The sequence below is a fragment of the Lissotriton helveticus genome, chromosome 8 (genome assembly GCF_964261635.1).
Source record: "Lissotriton helveticus chromosome 8, aLisHel1.1, whole genome shotgun sequence".
Taxonomy (NCBI): Eukaryota; Metazoa; Chordata; class Amphibia; order Caudata; family Salamandridae; genus Lissotriton; species Lissotriton helveticus.
Window position 1 is genome coordinate 465,488,866 of NC_136069.1, and position 23,139 is coordinate 465,512,004.

Below are 23,139 nucleotides of genomic sequence, written 5' to 3' on the forward strand. Positions count from 1 at the left end.
GGGAATCGGCCAAGGGGGGATGCGATGTATCCAGAAAGACATCCGTAACGGAATTGAAGTCTCCCCCATCATCAGAGGGCTCGCGAGGTATTGTGCCACAGACCCAGATATCCGCGCCAAGAAGCTCAACTGATTAACATTAGGGGCATATACACTACAGAAGGCAACGTCCCTGCCTCGCAGCTTCCCGGTGATGGCCACAAATCTGCCCTCAGGGTCTACCGTCTGCCCAGTCAGCTGGAAAGGGACCCCGCTCTGATCCAAATCAGTGCCCCCCTAGCAAACGCAGAGTATGTAGTGTTGTAAACCTGGCCCCGCCACCTACGCTGCAGTGCAATCCCTTCAGCCTTCGTTAAGTGTGTCTCCTGGAGTAGCGCAATGTGTACTCCCCTGCGAACCAGATATCCGTGAATCTTATGCCGTCTTGTCATAGTATGAATACCCCTCACATTCCAGGTTATACATCTCAAATTAGCTGCATCACCCATTCTCCCATAGTTTCCTGTGCAATCGAAATCCTACTCCTGATACTGCATTGGTGAATATGTGCCCCAAACTTCCCATTGAACATCCCAATCCCCCCACACCCCCAAGAACAGGACCTAGCAACTCCCATCTAGTTCCCATCCAAACCATGATAGCTAACAGACAACTGCTAAGCCCAGCAGCAGGCACTGCGGGCATGCCTTAAGGGCAATGAGGGGGGGGGGGGCGTAAACCAACGGGCAGCCGCCCTACTCCTCCAGATCTTGCCGTTCAACTGAGCCCTCTAAAAATAGGCCCCTCAGACATCTCCCTCCCCCCGAACAAAAAAGAGCCAAAGTACTTTCAATAATGCGCGCTGGGGAGTATGTTTTAGTTCCAAGTTCGTAAGCGGGCTACCTCCTCAGGTCTATCCGCCCGTCGATTAAACAGTCCCTTAGCGGTCTCCCCCCACCGCCCCCCACCCACCCCCACCCCAAACCTGCAGCAGCGAGTTCAGCAAATCCATGACGGCTCGCCACGATCAGCCCCATAGGTGTCTCAGCCCTTGTCCAGCATTCCGTCCGCTGTTGCCGGCGTCACCTCCGGCAGCCGTGAGCCGTCTGTCTCCGACTGTTCCGCGTCTGACTCATCTTTATCTTTGTCAGAGTCAGTTCTTTCTGGAGATCGTCGCCCCTGCGAGCTCGACAGCGCCGTCACCGCTTCCAGCGCATCCCGGCGCTCTGCCTCTGTTTCCCGCGGTAGTGGTCTCTTCAGGCTCCGCTGCCGACGTCGTGGCCTTCTAGACTTCCTTTGATGTAGGAGGTCCGTGGGAGTCCGTGCTCTCTGCTCCATGCCATCCTTCCCTGCTCGGTATAGTTCCAGCCAGGCACAGGCGTCATCCGGGGTGTCAAAAAAATTCGTTGAGCCATCCACTGTGACTCGCAGTCTGGCTGGAAATAACAACGAGTACTGGAGGCCTTCTTCCCTCAGTTCTCTCTTGACAGCCAGGAAGGAGGCCCGGCGCCGTTGAGTTTCGTAAGTGTAATCTGGGAAGAGATTTACTTTACTGTTTCCCACTTGGTAGGGACCGTCCGCTCGCGCCCTCTGTAGCAGGAAGTCTCTGTCACGGTAGTGTAGCAGCCTCGCCACCACCGGTCGGGGGGGGGACGCCCTTGCCGAGGCGGTCTGGCAGGCACTCTGTGAGCTCTTTCTAGCGTATAAAAGGACGACAGACCCTCCGGAGCCACTATCGACTTTAGCCATGTTGCCAGCTATTGAACCATATCGTTCCCCACCGTTTTCTCCGGCAAACCCACTATGCGGACGTTGTTCTGGCGATTGCGTCCTTCTGCCTCCTCCGCCCTTTTCTCTAGCGCTTCAACTCGGTCCAGCACACCTGACATAGTGGTCTTGAGGTCGTTATGCGTTGGTTCAATGGACTCTAGTGTGCCCTCTACCGCTGTAACCCTATCCACGAGTTTACCGTGGTCTCCCCGCAAGAGACCCAGGCCCGTGGCCACCTGCGCTATATCCTGCTGCAGCGCCGCCCTGGAGTCCGCTATCGCCACCAAAATATTGTCCAGTTGCAGCTGTATAGGTGGGTCGCGTGGTTGTTCCTGCTCTTCCTGCTCGCCACGTCCCGGTAGTTCAGTGTCCAACTGTTGTTGAGCCCCATCGCTCCTACCTTTAAGTTTTCCCATGGCGGGATGTCATGGGGGTAAGATCCCCCGCACGTTCGTCACAGAGATGGTCTGGGGTCTCTCGCCGGTGGGGGCGCGCCTAATCGTTCGACCATAACCTGGTCGGGTGCGAGATGCCCTCCAGTAGCCCGCAAGCAAGTCCAAAGCAAAGGGGGCAGTCCCGTGGGCCTCCGCAGGTTTCTACGACTCTCCAGGCGTCAACCCGGCCCTAGCGACAGTGCTGGCAGACTCCTCCGGTCGTCCATTGGACCCCCCTTGGGTCAGCAGTCGTGCTCAGCTATAACACCCTCTCCGCTTCCATGTTCCAGGGTGACAAAACAGTGAGGCCAAGAGCGGGGGTAGTCACAAAGTCCAGCGGGCGAATACCCAGGAGGGGACCCTCTGATTTGTCCGTGTCCTCCGACCACCCCTCTGCCAGGGGAATGAACAGTGTCCAGCAGCTAGCCCCCAGACTTTCAGGACTGACCGGGGGCCAGATTTCCTCACCATCACTTCCAGCTTGCTGCCGACCTCCGATCGTAGGCACTAGGGAGCGGTCCTCAGCCATCCAGCGCAGTTTGACCATGCAGGGTGCTGCCCTTCGGCTCCGCAATCCGCCCTCCTCCGCCGCGCGGGTGGCAATGCTCACCGGTCGCTGACTAGGCCCTCCGCTCGCCGCCGCAGCCTCCCCTCGCAATCCGCTCTCGTTTTGGGAACAGGACAACCGGCAGTCGGCACCGCGACAGCTGCCGTGCAGGGGCGCCGTCTCAGCGCTCAGTTGGTCTCCGCATCCCCTTTGTTGTTTGCTCCGGGCAGTCCCGGGGGTTTCTGCAGGCCATGAGGTGAGGGGGGGGCGCTTCTCGCTCCCCGCTTCTCGTACCCCGCTGAGCCTTCAATCCGCTGTTATCGCGGCAGCCTCTGTCTCGCAGGCCCCCGCTCACCAATCTTTCAGAGCGGGGCGCCTGTCTCTAAGCTCTCCGCGATCCTACGAGCTCTGTGCTAGTCGACAGGCCGCCATTTTGGGCCGCTCGCCTTTGTTCTCACCGACCGAGTTCTCAAGCGCCAGAACTCGGGGCGTCCGCCAGCCACACGCCCCAGCCCGGCGAGGAGTGAGCTCGATCCCTTCGTCTACCCCCTCAGTGGGTCGAGAGGTCCAGGGGTCTGTTATAGCAGGATAAATGCGGGCTCAGTTGCGGAGCTCGCAAATTATGCGGCTTTCATCCGCGGCTCCAAGCCACGCCCTCCATGAAGAATTTGTTACCTTGGTAGATCAATACCTCCTTGGCGTACACCAGGTACCATACTGTGTCCCTTTCTCTGTTATTTAACAGATTTGCAATGATCGCGCATGGAGTTGCCCCTGGAGGAGGTTTTGGGCCAAGCGATCTATGGGTGATCTCCACAATGAAAGCATTCAAAAATGTTTTCTGCCAAATAGATCTATTAGAAAAGCCTCAACAAATATTTTTACACTGCCCATTGCTATGGATTCAGGAATGCCCAGTATGCGTAGATTGTTGCACCTAGATCTCACGTCAAGATCTTCATTCTTAGCGTTGTGATCCAGGAGAGTCTTTTCTATTTTATGGACAGTGTCCTTGGATTCATTGATTCCATTTACAAGGTCTAGGAGTCTTTGTTCAATAGTGTAGAGTCTAGGGACTTGTTTGTCAATGCCTTCTTTCATGTGGTCAAGGGCATCTTGAGGATGTCAAGCTTGGTGTTTATGGCCTAAAGACTGTTGTGTATCTTCAACGGAATACTTTTTAGCTTGTCTTGGTGATTGTTTGAAAGCACATCAAGGCAGTTATCAGACTGGGCCTCTCTTGAGCTCTTACCTGGTTTAGGGTGCAATTTGTTTTCAAAAGTTAACTTAGTTTGCTTTTTGATGGATTTACCGTTGTTATGAGAGGCTGGCTGTTCACTGCAGTTGCGTGCAGGGTTAGTGCGTCAATTCCTCCTATTTATCAAAGTTGCTGTTTGTGATAGTGGCTTACACTGAACCGCAAGTCGGCTATAATGACAGAGGCTGGGTATCCAGCATGTGGGGATGTGACGTAGTATATGAATGTACCACCTCAAAAGGTCAACAAGGCCCATGAGTTGGCAGTCTTCCTTGTGCGCTGCATTACAGGACCACACAGTGAACAGGAAGGGTAGCTAGAAGATATAATTTTTGAATGATAACATATCTCGGCACATTTTGGAGGTTGTGGCATCACAATCCAGGGCGGCAGGCAAGATGGCAAGTTGCCGAACAGGCTTGGATCAAGTAGGCACCAGTACCACAGCACCCAGTTCACTGACGCTTAAGATACAATTGATTTGCAGGTTTCTTCTTAATTCACCTTTATCGGTTTTTAATTAATACAATTTGCGCTAGTGTAATGGTAATAGTATTCAATGTAGATTGCGAATATTGCAACATCCAGAAATGTTCAGGTTGACAAACACTGTATCGGCATAAAACTATAGTGCTATTGGCACCCCCCCCCCCCCAGACCACAGTCAGTAGATTAAAATCTGGAAACAGTTTGTAAATTGTGGATTTCTATCAGGACCAGACAATTATGCTGTGTCCCTCCATGGGTTGAATTCCTTTAGGTGCAGATGTGGCTCTGTGGGGCCTGCAGGGCAGTCATATCTATAAGCTTGGCATGATACAGGTTATACCAGATGGTAAACTAAATGATGCTTCCTGTTTAACATGGTACCTATGAATGTCTCAACACAAAATAAATAGGGGGGACCGGGAGCTAATTAGAAATAAGAGGTCCAGTACCGGTGCTCCCAAAGAATTATGTGGTAATCACTAGGGGGTAACTGTTCCTAACGGAAAAGGGGCAGCCTGTTCTGGTTACTGTGCTAAAATTTTTAGAGTGTAGTCTTGTTCTGAGGTTGGATATCGATGAAGGTGGGTGAAATTCTCCTTTTAAAAAAAGTGCCCTCACACACCCAAGCGGATGTCATGCTTCATCATTGGGCATTTGCTCCTCATGGGGGTGGCGCTGCTGTCCCCACGGGCCTCACGAAAGGGCTCTTTGTCAGAGATCTTTTAGAAGAAATGCCACAGTTGAGGGTCTAAAAAGTGTGTGAGTGAGTTAAAATTACCCCAGCGGCACCCAGAACAGAATTTTATTCGGGGGTCCGGGTGGCAAGATTAAAAACACAGGATTAGGAGATTTAGGTGTGGGTGCGACTGAGCGGAGCGGCGAACTTGAGTGGCAGGGCAGGTAATGGGCCGCAAATAAGGAGAAGACAAGTTAACTTCTTCACTACCGCATGGTTATGGCGAAGAAGCCAAAGCATTCAAATTGAGGGGTTGGAATCAGGAACGCCATTCGGACGTTACAATAGGCGCTCAGACGCACACACACACACCTAACTTTACGTACCATAGGAACATAGGGTGTCGTCTTCTCTAATTCCTATTTTTAATTTTCATTTTCACATTATGGTCCTAAATCAGCGCATCGGGATCCATTAGGGACCAATGCTTGGTGCGAAACATGTCGACTTGAATCTCATTTTAACTCACACTCATGGATAAGAGAGCAACAGGATAATACCCACTCCTCTACTACATTTGTTTTACAGAGGTGAGTGGGCCCTCAGAATTGTGGTGGGCACTGCTGTTTTATAGCACCCAAAACAGTTCTTTGTGTTTTAACTTTTCAGACATTAATTCACCATTAGCTGTCGGCAGAAGTTTACAATTTCGAATGTGCTTAATTGTATACACCTGACCCGTTTCTAAGCACTTCTTTGACATGTATGTTCTTCCATACAAGCAGAGGCACACCAGTGATATTTATCTCAGGGGCCCACATTTGTCCCCTTTTGAGTTTTACTGCATACAGGGGCCCATATTTGTCCTCTTTTCAGTTTTACTGCATATAACTGTGCCTGCTCAAAAAGTGGATATTCCCAGAACAGAGCAACAAGTGTGCTTCTAGGCAAGAAAGACAACAGCTGTGGAGGAGTAAACAGAGACAGCGCCACTTGAATTCCACATTATAACAAAGTCAACTACTGTCTGGCATCTCACTGAATGAAATACTAAACTCACCTGTTACAATGAACTCTATAGTGCACACTCTCGAACTCTGTAGTGCTCACTCTCCATCTCAAACCAGTCACTATATAGCAGTGCTCTCAAATCACAGCGTGAGAAGCTAGGCCCCAGGGCCTGCACAGAGTAACATCAAAACCTATGCTGGCACACTAAGCACTCTCTAAAGCTCAGCTTCTGCATGCACCCTCAAACCCCATTGTTTCACAATTACAGGACGGGGTGGGTCCAGCAAGGCATGATGACCCCTCCCCACCCTGTGATAATCTGTGAAAGGGTGGGGTAGCTGAGACTGCAGTTCTCGATTGACGTCAAGCTCTTGTGCTGCAGGGTTTCAAGCAGAAGCGCCAGGGATAAACTTCACAACTCAATTTTCAGGTGGTGGAGCTCAGCACACCAGGCAATGGCCCTGCTGGGCTGGTGACATCACAGGCTTTAAGGCTGAGTGAACGACAGTCCGGCAGATGCCTTTCCATTAACAACGGAGATTGCTGCACATGCGCATGTGCATGCACATATAACAAAGCCCAACAGTATTCGCAGGGAACACAAAGTGACTGTAATCATCAGGCAGCCATGTGTGTTTGTTGCTTTATTTGTTTTTTAATCACATTAAAAAATATATAAGAAAAGGATTTTAACTTTGTTGGAAAAAATTAAGGGGTGCGGAGCACTAACACCCATAAAAGGGAACCACTCCTGGGAGATAACCTGGCTACTCCCACATCTGGTTCTGGATAGTTCTTCCGGTCTCCTGCCAAGGGTCCAAGAAGAAGAATAGTGTCAGGTTTCTTTCTATGTGCTGGAAGCAGCCTTTTTAAAATGCAAGTTGGGCAGGGAACAGCTCCGCCCCCAGCAATCCAGGCAGTATGGTCCATCCTGCCTACATCCAGTCCCCTTTGTTTCACTGTTTGGCAGGCATACAAAAACCGCAACAGCAGAGCCATTCACAGTTCAGTGACCCCGGACACTGGAAGAGGCACAAACATGGTTAATGCAAGAAAATGGCAACTTTCTAAATGTGGCATTTTCAGAATTGTAACTTAAAATCCGACTTTACCATTAAAGGGGATTTAAAATCCCAATTCATTTGAGTTTAAACATGGGAATTCTACCTGTTCCCAGTCAAAAGTTTGCACTTACTAAATGTAATAAGGCAACCCAATGTTATCCTATGGGAGAGTCACACACCTTACAGTAGTGAAAACGACTTAAAGAGTTTTTCACTACTAGGACATGAAAAAGTCAAAAACACATGTCCTAGTTTTTCAATACAATCCACCCTGGGTGTTTTAGGGCCTACCTTAGGGATGACATGTATGCATTAAAAGGAAGGTTTAAGCCTGCCAAAATGTTTACTTTTCCAGGTTGCATTGGCAGTTTAAAACTACAGCACAGGCTGCCATGGCAGTTCTGAGATATTTTGAAGTGTTACTTAAGTGGGTGGCACAGTGCTGCCGGTTCACTAGTTGCATTTAATTTACAGGTCCTGGATACATGTAGTACCATATACTAGGGACTTATAAGTAAATTAAATATGGTAATAAGATGTAAGCCAAGTGTCCAATGTTTTGAAGAGAGAGAGAGGGAGCAAGCACGTAACACTGGTTAACAGTGGTAAAGTGCACGAAGTCCTAATGCCAACAAAAATGAATTAAAAAACAGGAGGGGTGAAGGCAAAACATATGGGGGTGACCTGGCAAAGAGGGCAAAGTGCAACACTTCTTGTTGTGCCTGTAATCCTTTCTCCTTTCCCAATAGATTGGCTGAGTCATTGGATGCACCATCATTTTTCAGATGTCTGACATTATTGCTAATATAATGCTGCTGCAAATTTCAACCATCTCTTTCAAGTAATCGGATTAGTTTTTGCATTTGTTATATGATATCTGGATTGTTGAATTAGCACACATACAGGACAAAGAAATAACTTTCAAAATTGCTAAGGGTCCAGAATCATGGTGCACATCAGCACTAACCCTTCAATGTTTCCCAATAAAAGAAAAATCACCAAATCTGTCTATTAAGTTAAACTTTACTTGGTTAATTACCTGGCTACCTTGCCAAGCTTTTACTTTCTTATCATGCACCTCGAATTCTTAGATAGCTAATCACAATATTGCCATTCTGACAATCAGATACAGGAAATTAACTTTTTAAAACCTTGCTTTTCTCAATTAGATGAAGTGCCTTAGAAAAGATACATCGGGGCACTCATACTGAAACACCTCTCACTCACTCCTTTCTATAACTAATGGTAGCTACTTCGCAAAATCTTTTTATGACTGTTGACAAAATGGTATACACAACAACACTCAACAGCCTTACCTTAAATACGTGAAATGCTTCAAACTGTATGTTAGGGCTCTTATCTCTGAGCAGATTCATCATAAGCTTCAGGTTTTCTGGTTTGCTGATGTATTTTGTCATAACAGAAAAGTTATGTCTGTCCAGAATCAACTCGCCAAGCAGCTGAGGGGCAAGATAAAAGAGGTCAAATTAGCAGATGAAGTCGCTTATTTTAAATACCATTACAGCCTCCTTTTCTCTAAGAAATAGCAACACATGGTGGAACTGAATCCATGAGCACTCAAGATTTTATGCTTACTATTCCTTATCACACTCACTTTAGTTTCTTCAGAGTGCCACTCAAAAAAACTACTTCACCGTCACTTTTCAACTGTGGAATGAGGTGCATCTAGCAATGAAGAGGCGATGGAGTCATTCGTAGATAGCACAGATCCTCTCTCAAAGCTGTGGTGTGCACTTTGTCTCTTGCTAAGCAATATAGTATCCACAAACAAATGAGGGTTGTTCAGTTACAATTTTATTTATTTTATTTTGAAGGTTTTATAGAGTGCGTACAAGATCCTTGCGGATATCAGAGCGCTTTACAATGATAAAGCGGATTATACATAATGAATAACATGACACATTATAAATGCAGTAATTTGGGGGAAAGAACAATTATGGGATAAATATAAGAATACACACGAAAAGTCGTAGAGTACCGAAGCATGGGCATGGGCTCATAGTACAAAAACACAGAAAAGTTGTCGAAGAACAAAACAGGCGCTCCTCGGTTGGAAAAGGTTCAGGGCAGGGTAGAGTGGTCAAGTAAATTTTGCCATAAGAATCGCTTTTCCTTCCTTTTTGAAAGATACGGTAGAAGAATTCAGTCTGGTTTCAGGAGGAAGAGTATTCCAAATCCTATGCGCCATCCCAGAGAAGGATCATTTATATGGGTTTTTTTTGTTTTGAATCTTTGAGGTTTCAGTAGTAGGTTATCTGCACCCCTAGAGGACCATGAGCCACCAGAGATTTTCAATTTCTGTGTGAGGTAAATGGGCGCCTTGTGGTGTAAGGCCTTATGTGTCATGCAAGCTATTTTTAGAAACAATCATTTTTATTGCGCAGCACAACAACTCAGAACACAGCTCAGCTGCCTACATCCGCTGGCCGGCAGAGCGAAGCAATAGACAGAGCGTTCGGGCCTACACCCCGGAGGGCGACCCCGCGAGGGAAGATGGTAGGGCATAATAAGCAGCCAATGCAGGTTTAAAGCTACCGCTTTTGAGTACAAAAAAAGGAACAAAGACAAAAGAAACTCCCCTTCCCCCACCCCCAAACCACCCCCCCCACCGCCCACCTCCCAATCAGTCTCTCCTTCCTCTTCATACTCTCTACTACCCCATGGCCCCTCCTTAGCGCCGCTCAAGCCACCTTAGCAGGTCCCCAAAGCCCCAGCGGAATAAGTTGAAGGATTTGTAAGTACTTTGGGCAGGTGATCTCCCTCAAGTCCCTAGATAGAAGATGCAGGAACGGGCCCCACAGTTATTCCGCTCCCTTTCCATCCATACTCAGCGATAGCCGTTCCATAGCTAAAAGATGCCACAGTCTTCGGATCCAGTCCCTCGGGTCAGGTGTGTCTGGGGAACCCCATCGTGCAAGAATGACCAGGCGCGCTGCAAGCAAGGCTAGGGCAATTTGTCTACCCCTCAGCGAGCGCAAAGGAAACAATTTGACATGTGGAAGCCCTAAAAGCGCATGCTCAGGAGCGCGAGGGAATGTGATCTGAAAAGCGTCGTCTAAATCATCGAGGATCATCTTCCAATATCGCTCTAGCTTCCGACAGTGCCACAGAAGATGCGTCAAAGTGCCAGGGGAGCCACACCCCCTCCAACAGAGGTAAGAGTTCGACCCATCCCAAGCTTTAATACGAGCTGGGGTATAATACCAATAACCAACCATCTTGTAGGCGGACTCAGTGCCTGCTACGTTGGCAGTGGTGTGGTGAGCACGATAGAAGACCTGCTCCCATTCCTTACGCGACAGCGGGCGCCCCAGCTCCGTCTCCCAGCCAACCTGCGCTTTCATACGTGGAGCTTTGGGACGTGACATAATCATTGCATACAGGTCAGATATAAGCTTGCGATTGTCCTTCTTGCAAACTATCCATTTTTCAAAAGCCGTCATAGGACGGGACATAGACGCAACGTGAGAAGGCTGAGTAACCCAATGTGCCACTTGCGAGTAAGGAAAGGCATTGGACTCCGAGAGAGAGAAGTAGTCCCTACAAAGCCGGGAGAACGGGATTAGGCCATCAAGGTCAAAGAGGGAGCCCACTCTCTTACAACCCTCTTCGCTCCAGCGCTGGAAGGTCGGGGACGCACATCCCGGGGGGAAATCTGGGTTATCCACAATGGGCGTCATAGGGGACAGGAAAGTAGTCCAACTCTTGCACCGTGCCAATTGATCCCAAGCCTTCAGTGTCGGTGACGTCACTGGGGAGGAGTAAAGACCCCAAGCCCTGTGCTTACGGGGAAGCCACAATTTGCACCAAATATTACACCCCCCTACCGTTTGCTCCATGAAATTCCAATGCTTACTGGACCAAGGTCTATTCCACTCAAGGACAAACTTCAAGCATGCCGTCTGAAAATATGCCTTCAGCAAGGGGAAACCCATCCCACCGCTGGACTTAGAAGCCGTGACGAGTGATAAGGCAAGCCGTGGCCTCTGATTTCTCCACAGAAACTTATTAATGAGCCCCTGCGGCTTCCGGAGGGCACCCGGTGGAGGGGTTATTGGGAGCATCTGAAAAAGATAAAGGATACGGGGGAGCACTGTCATTTTAATTGCCGCCAGCCTACCATACCAGGACAAACTAAGACGGGCCCAATCTGACAGTGATTTGGCTGTCTGATCTACCAGCAGCTTGTAATTAAGAGAAGCCGTTTTAGCTATAGATGGGTAAGAAGGATTCCCAGGTACATAATATCGGAATGTATCCACTGATAAGCAAAGTCCTGTTGTAGATCCTACACCTCAGCGGCAGGGACGGATACATTAAGGATCTGCGATTTGGAGAAATTAACTTTAAACCCCGCTACCTTGCCAAATTCGAGAAGCTCTGCTGACAGGTGCCCCAATGAGGAGTGGGGCTGCGTGAGCAAGAGGATCACATCATCAGCATACAAGCTAATTTTGTGCGTGTCTGCGCCAAACCGGATCCCGCAATACCCCCGTTGGACCTTACCCGCTGAGCAAAAGGCTCCATATAGAGCGCAAAAAGCAACGGGGACAAGGGGCACCCCTGCCATGTCCCTCTGGTAAAAGGGAAGAGGGCAGATCAGCACCCATTCACCCGCACCGCCGCTTTCGGAGCGGCACACAGGCAGTCGAGCCACCGCACAAAGTTATCCCGTAGACCGAACGCCTTTAATACCACAAACAGATACTTCCAGTCTACGCGGTCAAAGGCCTTCTCTGCGTCTATAGATAAGAAGAAGGCCTGTGCGCGGGAACGGTGAACCAGATCCGTGAGATGTAGGAGCCTTTTAGTGTTATACCCCCCTTGCCGCGTTGGAATAAAGCCCGCCTGGTCAGGGTCTATTACGCCGTCCATCAACAGGCTAAGTCGTGCCGCCAGGATACTGGCAAAGAGCTTAGCATCAATGTTGAGGAGCGAGATCGGACGATACGATCCACACAACATTGTTCTGCCTAGGTTTAACATATGAAAACCACTTATTGTTCTACCCAATCGCTATGCTTTGTTAGACTAAATCTGCAATCCTGACTAGTTCCATTGTATTTTCCACACAGCCTTCCTACATGTCACCATGGTGTCTGAAGTGTAGCTTGACAGTGATTTCAGTATCGCATTAGATAACCCACAATAGGGCTACACACACTTTTTGACAAAATAATTGGCTACAGACTGCCTGACTTGCAAGATTGGACACCTACTGGATTTAATGTTTCTTCCAAAATTATGGTTCAGGCGTCAGGCTGATTCCAGAAGATTTTCTCTAGTAGTATCCCTGCGCGCTGGTATGAGGCATTGGTCGACTCCATGTGACGTCGGCAGTGTTGTGACGTCCGCGTCGTCAATATTACCACCACTCCAGCACACTGAAGTCAGTACTTTTTACGACTTTCCACGCCAGAAGCACGGAGCCATAAATTGACTGACCATGGTGTGTTAAAAAGAAGCTAGGGCCCTGAAGGGGAACATCCTTGACACTTAAAAACAATTCTGCAGTATGGAGAGGATGGGTGGGTCGGTAAGGAATCTGCGGCAAGATCATGTCTCTACCAGATAAGGCATTACCGAAGGTAAGTAACTTGTCCATCTGATAGAGACATCTAGCCGCAGATTCCTTACCTTTGAACAGATACACAAGCAATACCATCCCTGGCATAGGGATAGCGGAAAGCTTTAGACCAAAACAGTCCTCCTCTGCGGACCTGGGAATCTAGGCAGTAGTGTCTGGGGAACGTGTGCAGTGATGCCCACGTGGCTGCTTGGCAGATATCAGAAACGGGAACACCACGCTGAAGAGCCGTGGTGGACGCATTTGCCCTGGTAAAATGAGCTCTAAGCTCTTCAGGGGGATTGTTCTTCTCTAAGGCGTAACAGATTTTTATACAGAGGATAACCCACGGGATATTGTCCTCTTTTGTACAGCACGCCCTTTCTTTGCACCCATGTGCAAAGAGTTGGCCATCCACCCGGAACTCTCTGGTTCGATCGAGGTAGAACTTTAACACTCTTTTTGGGTCCAGACGATGGAGACGCTCCTCTTCCTTGGAAGGGTGCGGAAGTGCAAAGAAGGTGGGTAGTGTAACCGACTGCCCCATATGGAAGGTTGTTACCACCGTAGGCAGAAAAGATGCCCATGTGCGGAGAGCCACTTTATCACTCAATCACACGAGATTCCGTAAAAAACGAAACACCTGGCTTTACTAACCTCTGCCCGTTGCCTTCTGTCAGTGGACCTGCTAGCGCTCTGAGACCTTTGGGTGATGTATGCGCTATATAAACTGCAAATTACATTTACATTACATTTATTCGGGAAAACCGCCAGGTCAAGAGGCTATGAAGACAGAGCCTGCGGTTCACATACCATCCTGGCAGAGGTTATTGCCACCTAAAGAGCTATTTGATGGTGAGCTACCGCAGTGGGTAGTTGTGCAGCGTCTCAAACAGTGCACACATCAGGTGAGAACTCAATTAAGGGCCAACTGTGGCATAATAAAAGGTGAAGGAGGAAACAAGTGGGTTAACCCCTTCAAGAATCTCTGCACCAGAGGTGATTTGAAAATAGAAGGCTGATCAGGCAGTCGAAGAAAATAGGAAAGGACCAAAAGATAGCCCTTCAATGTGCCCAGAGCAGAGCCCTGCTCGGCCAAAGAAAGTATAAACAGAAGGACTTCAAATAAAGGAGCAGATAGGGGGTCAATAGACCAGTCTGTACAATATTTTCAAAATGTGTTCCATTGGCAGGCATATACCGATTTTGTGGAGGGACACCTGGCTGCCAAAATAACCTCACAGACTTCGGGAGGGAGGTTGAAAGCTGTCAACTGTCGCCGCTCAATCTCCATGCAAGGAGAACCCTCCCCTGCTACTGCGACAGATGACAGTGTCTCCCTGCTGCCTCACGGAGTCAATGGAAAACAAACACAGTTGAAAAGAAAACAGGATACACTGAAAGGAACACAAAGTAAAATTCATTAAAATAAAAAAGCAAGACTCACCACTGCCTATAATAAATAAAAGAATTATAAAGATAAAGAACAAGAAAGAACGCCCAGGTCTCCCAAAAAAAAAAAGAAAAGAAAAATTCAAATTCAAGTAAAACGGAAGGCAGAAGAAGGACTTCAGGCAGTTGAGCTGGACAAAATAAGAGTGGTAGAGGGGTCCAGAGGCTAAAGATGGGTTAGGGGGAAAGACAAAGTGTAATGGATGTCTTTAGTGACTTTCCCCACATAGACTTCACAAAGCTAAAAGGGCCTGCACTGCCAAAGTAACGCAAGATTACAGGGTAACAAAGTTAGGGTTTGCAGTGTTGCTAGATTACTTCTCAGACCAGCAGGTTTCATGGTGGTTGTATCCTGTGTTCTGCAATGCATTCTTTTTTTTTTAAACTTTATTTTTGAAATGTACAGTTACAAACGTCATCAAAGAGTGCATTTACATGTACACATTTCTGCAATGCATTCTTCCCTAGTGTTCTGCTCCTTGCCGCGCAGCCAGTGTGTGAGGTCATTTAGAATGTTGAGTGTGTTTGAGCTTGGATGAGTGTACAGTTGGAGTGAGTGGGCTGAGCAGCAGGGATGGTGGTGCTTACTTAACAGCTTACTTACCATCTTACCAGGTACCTGGAACTGACTGTAACTGAGTCCTAATAAACCTCTTGTTATAACTTACACTACTGTCTACTGGATTACCTGTCTACAGGACTTTACTTCGTTTAGAACAATGGTGCATAGCTACTGTCTATTTCTGTGAAGGCGCTGGAAGGTTGATTCAAAAGCAACTACTTCAAAGACATGCTTTGCCTTTTTTTCCACGAGTCTGAACATAGGAATTGGGTAATGTACTTAAGCAAAGGTAAGGAACGTGCTTTCGGAAAATCACCTCATATCTGCAAATCACATTGTTTGGAAAGTCTTATGCAACTCGCCTTACCAAGCATAACGAAGATCAGATCTCTCAGGAACTTTAGAGTTCTACTAGTCCACATTTTCATAAAGGCAGAGAGTAGCCGCAAATTGCATCTGTGTTGTGGTTTCGATTGGGTGGTGTCTATGGGCCATATGTATCAAGCAAATTTGCATTCGCAAAGGCCGAAATTCGCAGAATTTCGGCCTTTGCGAATGCAAATTTGCTACATGGTATGTATTAAGCAAAAACTGGTGCAAAATAAGGAATCGCAAAATGTGCGATTCCTTATTTTGCAATTGCATTTAAGGAATCGCAAATTTTGCAATTCCTTAAATGCAATGTATGAAGCAAAAAAAATAGCAAAATGTCCTTAAGGAATCGCAAATTACCACCAACTTCTAGTTGGCGGTAAGTTGTGAATTCCTTGAAAAATGCTAATTTTTGCATTTTTCAAAGTGCCATGTGACGCACATACATGCCCTTGGGGCATGTATGTGCGCCACATGTGCACCCATGCATATTTCAGGGGTGCAACACGGTGTCCTTTGGACACCCCTGCACCCTTGAAATTATTCTCAATTTGCGATTAGCGAATTGCGAATCGCAAATTGAGAATAATTTCCCATTCATTCCTATGGGCCTCCTGGCCCATAGAAATGAATGGGAAAGTATTCCTTAATTGCGATTGCAATTTGCGAATCGCAATTAAGGAATTTTAAGAAATCGCTAAAAAAATGCAATTTTGTACATACATACCCATTTGCGATTCTCAAATAGCGATTTCTTAAAAATCGCTATTTGAGAATCGCAGATGGGTATCTTGATACATATGGCCCTAAGTGCCTTAGGTACTAGTGTGTTTGCAGTATTATGAAGATGGGTTGGAGGAAAATATGGTGCACACAATTAAACTGCCTTATCCAATTTGGCCTCTGGTATGGTTCTGTTTTGCGTGCTTATTATTTTCTAATTTTATTAGTTATGTGACATGTTATAATCTGCTGGTTTTGTCATGTCTTTACTGCTATGCGCTTAAGCAATATTGTGGTGTCACAGTGTGGCTCGGTGGTAGCTGGAAAGGTAGGGCTGAGGAGAAAGGACTTTGTTGTGCTGGGGCATTCAGTAAGTAAACTGGAAGAAACTCACGTTCTACAATAAACTTATAACCTGTTTATGTAGGAGAATTGACTAGCTGACTTCTGTTTATCAATGCTCTTGAGGGAAAGGGGACAATTCTAACAATCAGATTCATGAAGACTAGTTTCTTCAGGCACTGCTACGATTGCTAACACCTGTACAATGTCTGCCTACGTGACGACTCCTATAACATTTCACTATTTGGCAACTTCAGAGCTTTATAGTAGGATTTGGTTGCCAGAAGGGCATAACAAGGATTACTAAACTAATGTACTGAAACTGATATACAAAAGCACCATAGGTGAAAATACTTGTGATGTTGAAAAATGTCCCCAAAGTCTGGGAGTAACAACCTACTTGTGGTGGTCAAGATAATGGATCCTCTGCCATATTATCATCTTTTTAATTTGGACCCACAAAAATATTTAATGTAGAATATCAACTACCATTATATCATCAAGAGAAGTATATCTGGATAATTACAGATGTATGATTCTTAACTCCACATCTATGTAACTTTGACAATATTGAGTAAACACCATCTATATATATATAACAATACCACATATAACTTCTCATCTAACTACCTTGAGGATAAATATACATCAATATTTTTACATAGAGTCAGATAAAGCAAGTCACTACTTTTTTTTTTTTAAAACACAAGAGTTTTTCAGGTCCCTCTCATGAGAGGGGGTTCAAACATCATCGGACCGAGTTGAACATCAACACCAATGAATTTGTATAAATACCACAAATCCAGAGTCATCATAACAGTGCAACGCATAATCTATAGTTTCCAGTTTACCTTTAAAGATTGTCTCTTTGTTACATAATTTTCTGAGTGGAGCAATTTTTCATAGTCATTAAAGATCTGCAAAAAAAGATACATAAGCGTCAGCATTAATGAGACAAACTTTATATCTCAGTACACATTCTTAAAGAAATTGACTTACAAGGATGCTGGTAGCTAGCCCCACAAACAGCGTTTGCACCAATTTTCCCAAACTACGCACTCGGTGTAAAGACAAACTTGTAAACGATGTTAACACCAAGTGCAAAAGAAGAATGACTGCAATTCCCGTTCAGTGCTAAAAAACAGGCAGAAAACTCTTCGAACTTGTTTATAACACTGCTCCTACCTCTAAATGAGGCCCTTGGTGTGTTTCAAACACCCCCACTGCACGCGTTGTGCTTTTTCTTCTATTTAACAGTGGGTAATAGACAGGAACTATAATTAAATGGCATTAGATTTGCTCTTACATCATGTGCGTTTTGGCAATGGATCAGTCAACAGCAGCATCATCAGGATGCACGTTTAAAGTTGCCAACGCACAACGGGTATCCTAGAACCAACTACAGCAGATTCTGTTCTCCCTGGAACAGCAAATCTCAAACCGCAAATAGCTGACAGCATGCAGGAAAGCTAAGATGTACAGAACAAAGCAAAAGAAGCACGATTTTGAAATGGTCATGGAAAACTCAAACGAACAACTCGGTGCAAATATATTTCACCTACATGAATTGTGTGTATTTTGCGCTAAACGTTACCCTAATAAGGTGGCCATGCTATCTATGCAGACCGTGAAGCTATATTATATTAAAAAGAAACACCAAAAACCTAAAATATCTCACAAGACATTACGAATACCCTGCTCGCAGGCAGGTCGCTCCCCACGTCACCACACGGCCACCAGCTGCCTCGTACCTACTCCCTGCCGCCCGCCTGTTTTCCCCCCGTTTCCCGCTCCTTCCAGCTGCTGCGTCCCTGTGGCCCCGCTCCCTGCTCCCCATTGGCCACCCCGCTCCCGCCTCCCAGCTGCTCCTTTCTCCCTATCCCCCTCTTATGGAGGCCGCGCAGCATCCGCGCCAAAGGCAAGCCCGTCTGCGCCTGGACCGCGCCCAGCGCCAGAAGCCCTGGACCCCGTGAACGCCACAACACCAGACTCCGCTACGACGCCAGCACCCTCTACGCACTCAACGCCGGCCAAAACCACACCTGCTTCCAAGCCGCCCCGAAACTGACTCATGGACCTTTCTCCTGCCATACCTTCAGCTTCACCTGCGACAGAGCCACCAAACCTCCAAGGACTGGACCCAACCACCTCCGCTGCATACTCCTCAACAGCTGCTCCGCGCGCAAACACGCTGTCGAGCTCTGGGATCTGGTCGACACCTCCGCCCCAGACGTGGCCTTCTTGACCGAGACCTGGTGGAACAACTCCTTGGCGCCAGACATCGCCATAGCCATCCCGGACTGCTACAAGATCACCCGCAGGTATCGCGCCAACGGAATCAGAGGAGGAATAGCCATCGTCCACAAGTCCAACCTCAAGGTCGCCACCAACGCAGACGACACCCTCAACACCGCTGAACACCTGCACTTCCGGATTCACACCGACCCCAACACCACCCTCAGAGGAACACTCATCTACAGACCCCCCCGGACCCCGAGCTCAATTCAGCGACTCCATCGCCGACCTCGCCAGCACCCACGTACTCGCCTCCACGGACTACATCCTCCTCCGGGACCTGAATTTCCACCTCGAGAATAACAACAATGCCAACTCTGCCACCCTGATAGACAACCTCGCCAACCTCGGCCTCAGACAACGCGTCACCGCACCCAACCACGCCGCTGGCCACACGCTGGACCCCATCTTCTCCACAGGCAACCACGTCACCTTCGACCACACCACCGAACTCCACTGGACCGACCACCGCTGCATCCATTTCACCTTCAATAAACCAACCACGCACCACCGCACCCAACAGCTACCTCGCCGCTGCTGGAGCAGTCCCCAAAGACCAGCTGATCACCACACTCGCCCAAAACCCACCCACCAACCCAGACACAGCAGCCCGCAACCTCAGACAGTGGATCGACGACTGCGCCAACACCCTCACCGCACTCAAGAGACCCTCCAACAACCACACCAGCAAGAGAGCCACCTAGTTTACCGACGAGCTGCAGACCTCCAAATGTGCATGCCGGAAACTGGAGAAGATATGGCTCCACGAACGCACTCCGGACAACCACGCAGCCCACAAGGACGCCACCCGCAGACATCACCACCTCATCAGGGAGATCCTCCTTCAGAGACCGCCTGGATACCAACGCACACGACAACAAAGAGCTTTTCAGCATCGTAAAGGAACTCTCCAACCCCAGCGCCAACGCCAACGACATACCGCCCTCACAAGAACTGTGCAACTCACTGGCCATCTTCTTCCACCACAAGATCGGTGACATCCATGACAGCTTCAACACCATGACCACCCCGACTACGCCAGACCCCACCTCCCCTGTGAACACCACTAGCGCCAACCGCCTGATGTCCTGGTCCAACATCAACGACGACGAGACACGCATGGTCATGAACTCCATCCACTCAGGATCTCAGTCAGACCCGTGCCCACACCACGTATTCAACAAAGCAGACGCTGCCATCGCACCCCAATTACGGAAGGTCATCAATATCTCCTTCGAAACAGCAACATTCCCGGAAAGCTGGAAACACGCCACAATCAACACCCGTCTCAAGAAGCCCAAAGCCCGCCAACACGACCTCAGTATCATCTCCTACGCTGACTACACCCAGCTCATCCTTTCCCTCACCAAGGACCCGCACACCGCCAAAACCAACCTCCATGAGGGAATGAAGGTCGTCGCCGACTGGATGAGGAACAGCCGTCTGAAGCTGAACCCGGACAAGACGGAGGTGCTCATCCTCGGACTCACCCCCTCAGCCTGGGACGACTCCTGGTGGCCGACCACACTGTGAACAGGACCGACACCCACCGACCATGTACGCAACCTAGGATTCATCCTCGACTCCTCCCTCTCCATGTCTAAACAGGCCAACGCCAGCTCCTCTTCCTGCTACAACACCCTCCGCATGCCCCGCAGGATCTACAAGTGGATCCTGACCGAAACAAGAAGAACGGTGACACAGGCCCTCGTCAGCAGCAGACTGGACTACGGCAACGCACTATACGCAGGAATCCCAGCCAAACACCTACAACGACTACAACGCATCCAAAATGCCTCCGCCCGACTGATTGTCAACGTCCCCCCGCCGCAGCCACATCACCCCCCACCTGAGAGACCTACACTGGCTCCCCGTCAACAAGAGGATCACTTTCAAGCTCCTCACCCACGCACACAAAGCACTCCACAACGTCGGACCAGCCTACCTGAACAGCAGACTCAGTTCAGTTCACACCCCCATCCGCCAACCTCGCCCTCGCCGCTGTTCCCCGCATCCAACGAACAACCTCCGGCGACAGATCCTTCTCCTACCTCGCCGCCAAGACCTGGGACACCCTCCCTACCCACCTAAGGCAGTCCCACGACCTACTCGCCTTCAGAAGACTCCTCAAGACCTGGCTCTTCGAGCAGTAGCGGCACCCCCTCCCCTCAGCGCCTTGAGACCCTCACGGGTAAGTATTTACAAGTACTCTGATTGATTGATTGATTGACTGCTTAGTGACTGCTCTCCGTAAATCAGTGTGCTAAACCAAATCTAGCCTTGCACATTAACAGGCGCTGCATAGAAATAACCCTATACGTCAGAGTGCAAATAAAAAAGGCCCAACATGACCATAATTAAACTTAACAGTGCTTGTGCACTACCAGTGCATGACTGGGGCCACATCAAAGAATTATAGGCCAGATGTACGAAGCTGTTTAGCGGTCACAATCCCTTCGATTCACTAAGGGCCAGATGTATCAAACAGTTTTACCCATTCTGAGTCTATGGGAAAATGTGTTCATACATCTGGCCCTTAGACACAGACAGCTAAAATGCATTTTAGTATGTTCTAAACTCATTTGGCGATTCGGTCAGTGCTGACCAAAACGCAAAATAGATTTAAAAATGCATACCTAATCGCAATTTGGATGGAACATGTCTAGGGCGTCCCTTCCAAACTGTGATTCAGAATGCTATGTATTAATGATTTGCGTCAACAATTTTAGTTGCAAGCCAGTGATAGGTTACGAGGAGGAGGAGAAGCATGGGAAGTAAAGACTTACACCAGAGATAGAAAGGGTAACATGAAAAGGGATAGGTAATTCAATGCCTAATAATAACCTTGGGACCACCCTTTGTGAAAGTTAACCTAAGTTTTAGACAGGGCTGCACTCATTAAGCAAAAACGAGCGACAAGTGGCCCCTTTCATCACTTTTTTATTAATAATATTTTTATTTGCGGTATTGTTTTCCAATATCATTATACATATACAATTAAAAAGTAGGTCATTGATGATTAGGCAATTCATAGTACAATACATTAGTAGTTAATTGACTCTTTCCAAAATGCGAATTAAATAAATATGCCTATCCGCATACAGAATCATAAAAACACGCAATTGAAAAAAGTAATAAAAAAGAAGGAAAGATACAAAGGGTAGTCTCAGTTACTTATAGTTACACTACTATTTCCATCAGATTTGCATCAGTCTTTATTCTCATTGTAAGTGGATCCCACACTAAAAGCCCTCTTTTTTGTACTGGTAGAAGACACTTTCTAACCAGTAACTTGTTAGAAAGCAATGTAACCATTGCTGAGAGGGCAGAGGTTCAGGGCTCAGCCATTCCACAGTTAGCAATGCATATAAGGCCAATGGTGATACAATAAGTGAGGGGAGAGTTCCAAAGTTTCCATCGTGACTGAATATCATTATCTGTGGTCTCAACTTAATTTTAATCACATTCAAGGAACCCATAAATTGAAAGGTTCGTGAACAATAACACTCTAGGGCAATGCAAGATGCACATGTATGTATTCATGTAGTATGTCAGCATGAGTTTTTCTGCAGCGAGGACGTTTAGAGTTGTCCCTCCAGCTTGGCAGGAGTGCAATGCAGATTAAAGATTGTTTTTATAGTTTTGTGCTTTGAGGTTGGCAGATAGCAATAGAAAACTGCCCAAACTAATAGTCTCTTTAAAAATCTACTATCTCCGCCCTCGTATTTACTAGCCATCCCCAGTTTTGATACTGACTAGCTATATCAACCTCATCAAGTTCCATGAACTACTGGTAGTATTCTTTAATTTTGCCTTGTGTGTCTTAATGTATTATGTGAAGTAGGGCATTCTATTTCAAAGACAGATCCTCGATAGCTATATGCACAATGAAATCCCTAAGCTGCAAATACTTTGGGAAAAAAAGATTGTTTTGGCACAGTAAACACTCCCTGCAGTTGTTCAAAACAAATGAATGTCTCGTTGGAGTGTATGTCCCCTAACGTTTGTATGCCCGCAATTGTCCATAAATTACAATAATTATCCGTAAAAACGACAGGAAATAATTTGAAGTCCTTAAAGGAGTATGTATGTCTATTTTTTGTGATATCAAATATCCTCATCCAGCTTTTCCACAATCCGTTGGCCGACAGCTATACCTTAGGATATTATTCTTTTGAAATAATCATTTTCAGCTGTCTTTGAAAAGAAGCCATGTTTCCCAAACGCAACTCATAGATTAGGGGTTTGTTTGTTGGTTTAGGCTTGTACTTTTGTACCAGTATGCTCATAAGTATTAATGCTGGAGGACAGTAATCGTATTAAAGTTAAGAAACCCCCACCCTTCTTTAGCAATCACCATAAGTAAACTCAAGGCCTTCCTTGGCTGTATGTAACCCCACACAAAGCTAGTGCAGATTGAGTCTAATTTCCTGGGCCTATTAGATGGTAACTCAAGGGGAATTGCCTTCAAAAGACACAAAAGTACAAGCAACATCGCCATTTTTATAATGTTACAACAACCAACAATTGTTAGGTGTGTTTATTTAGGCGCTTAAGCTTGCTCTCTGTTTTTTTTTA

The 23,139-nt window shown here is 47.3% G+C and overlaps 1 protein-coding gene across 5 annotated transcripts in view; it reads right to left on the reverse strand.

The window, feature by feature from the left end:
• CAB39L (calcium binding protein 39 like) overlaps nucleotides 1-23,139 on the reverse strand; it is a 698,257-nt gene that overhangs the window by 71,553 nt on the left and 603,565 nt on the right. For all 5 annotated transcript variants that reach the window (XM_078657345.1, XM_078657346.1, XM_078657347.1 and 2 more), the window contains 2 exons: nucleotides 17,118-17,183; nucleotides 8,545-8,688 (listed from right to left, as the gene is read on the reverse strand). In XM_078657345.1, the coding sequence (XP_078513471.1) occupies nucleotides 8,545-8,688; nucleotides 17,118-17,183 (210 nt within the window). The remainder of the gene's footprint in view (nucleotides 1-8,544; nucleotides 8,689-17,117; nucleotides 17,184-23,139) is intronic.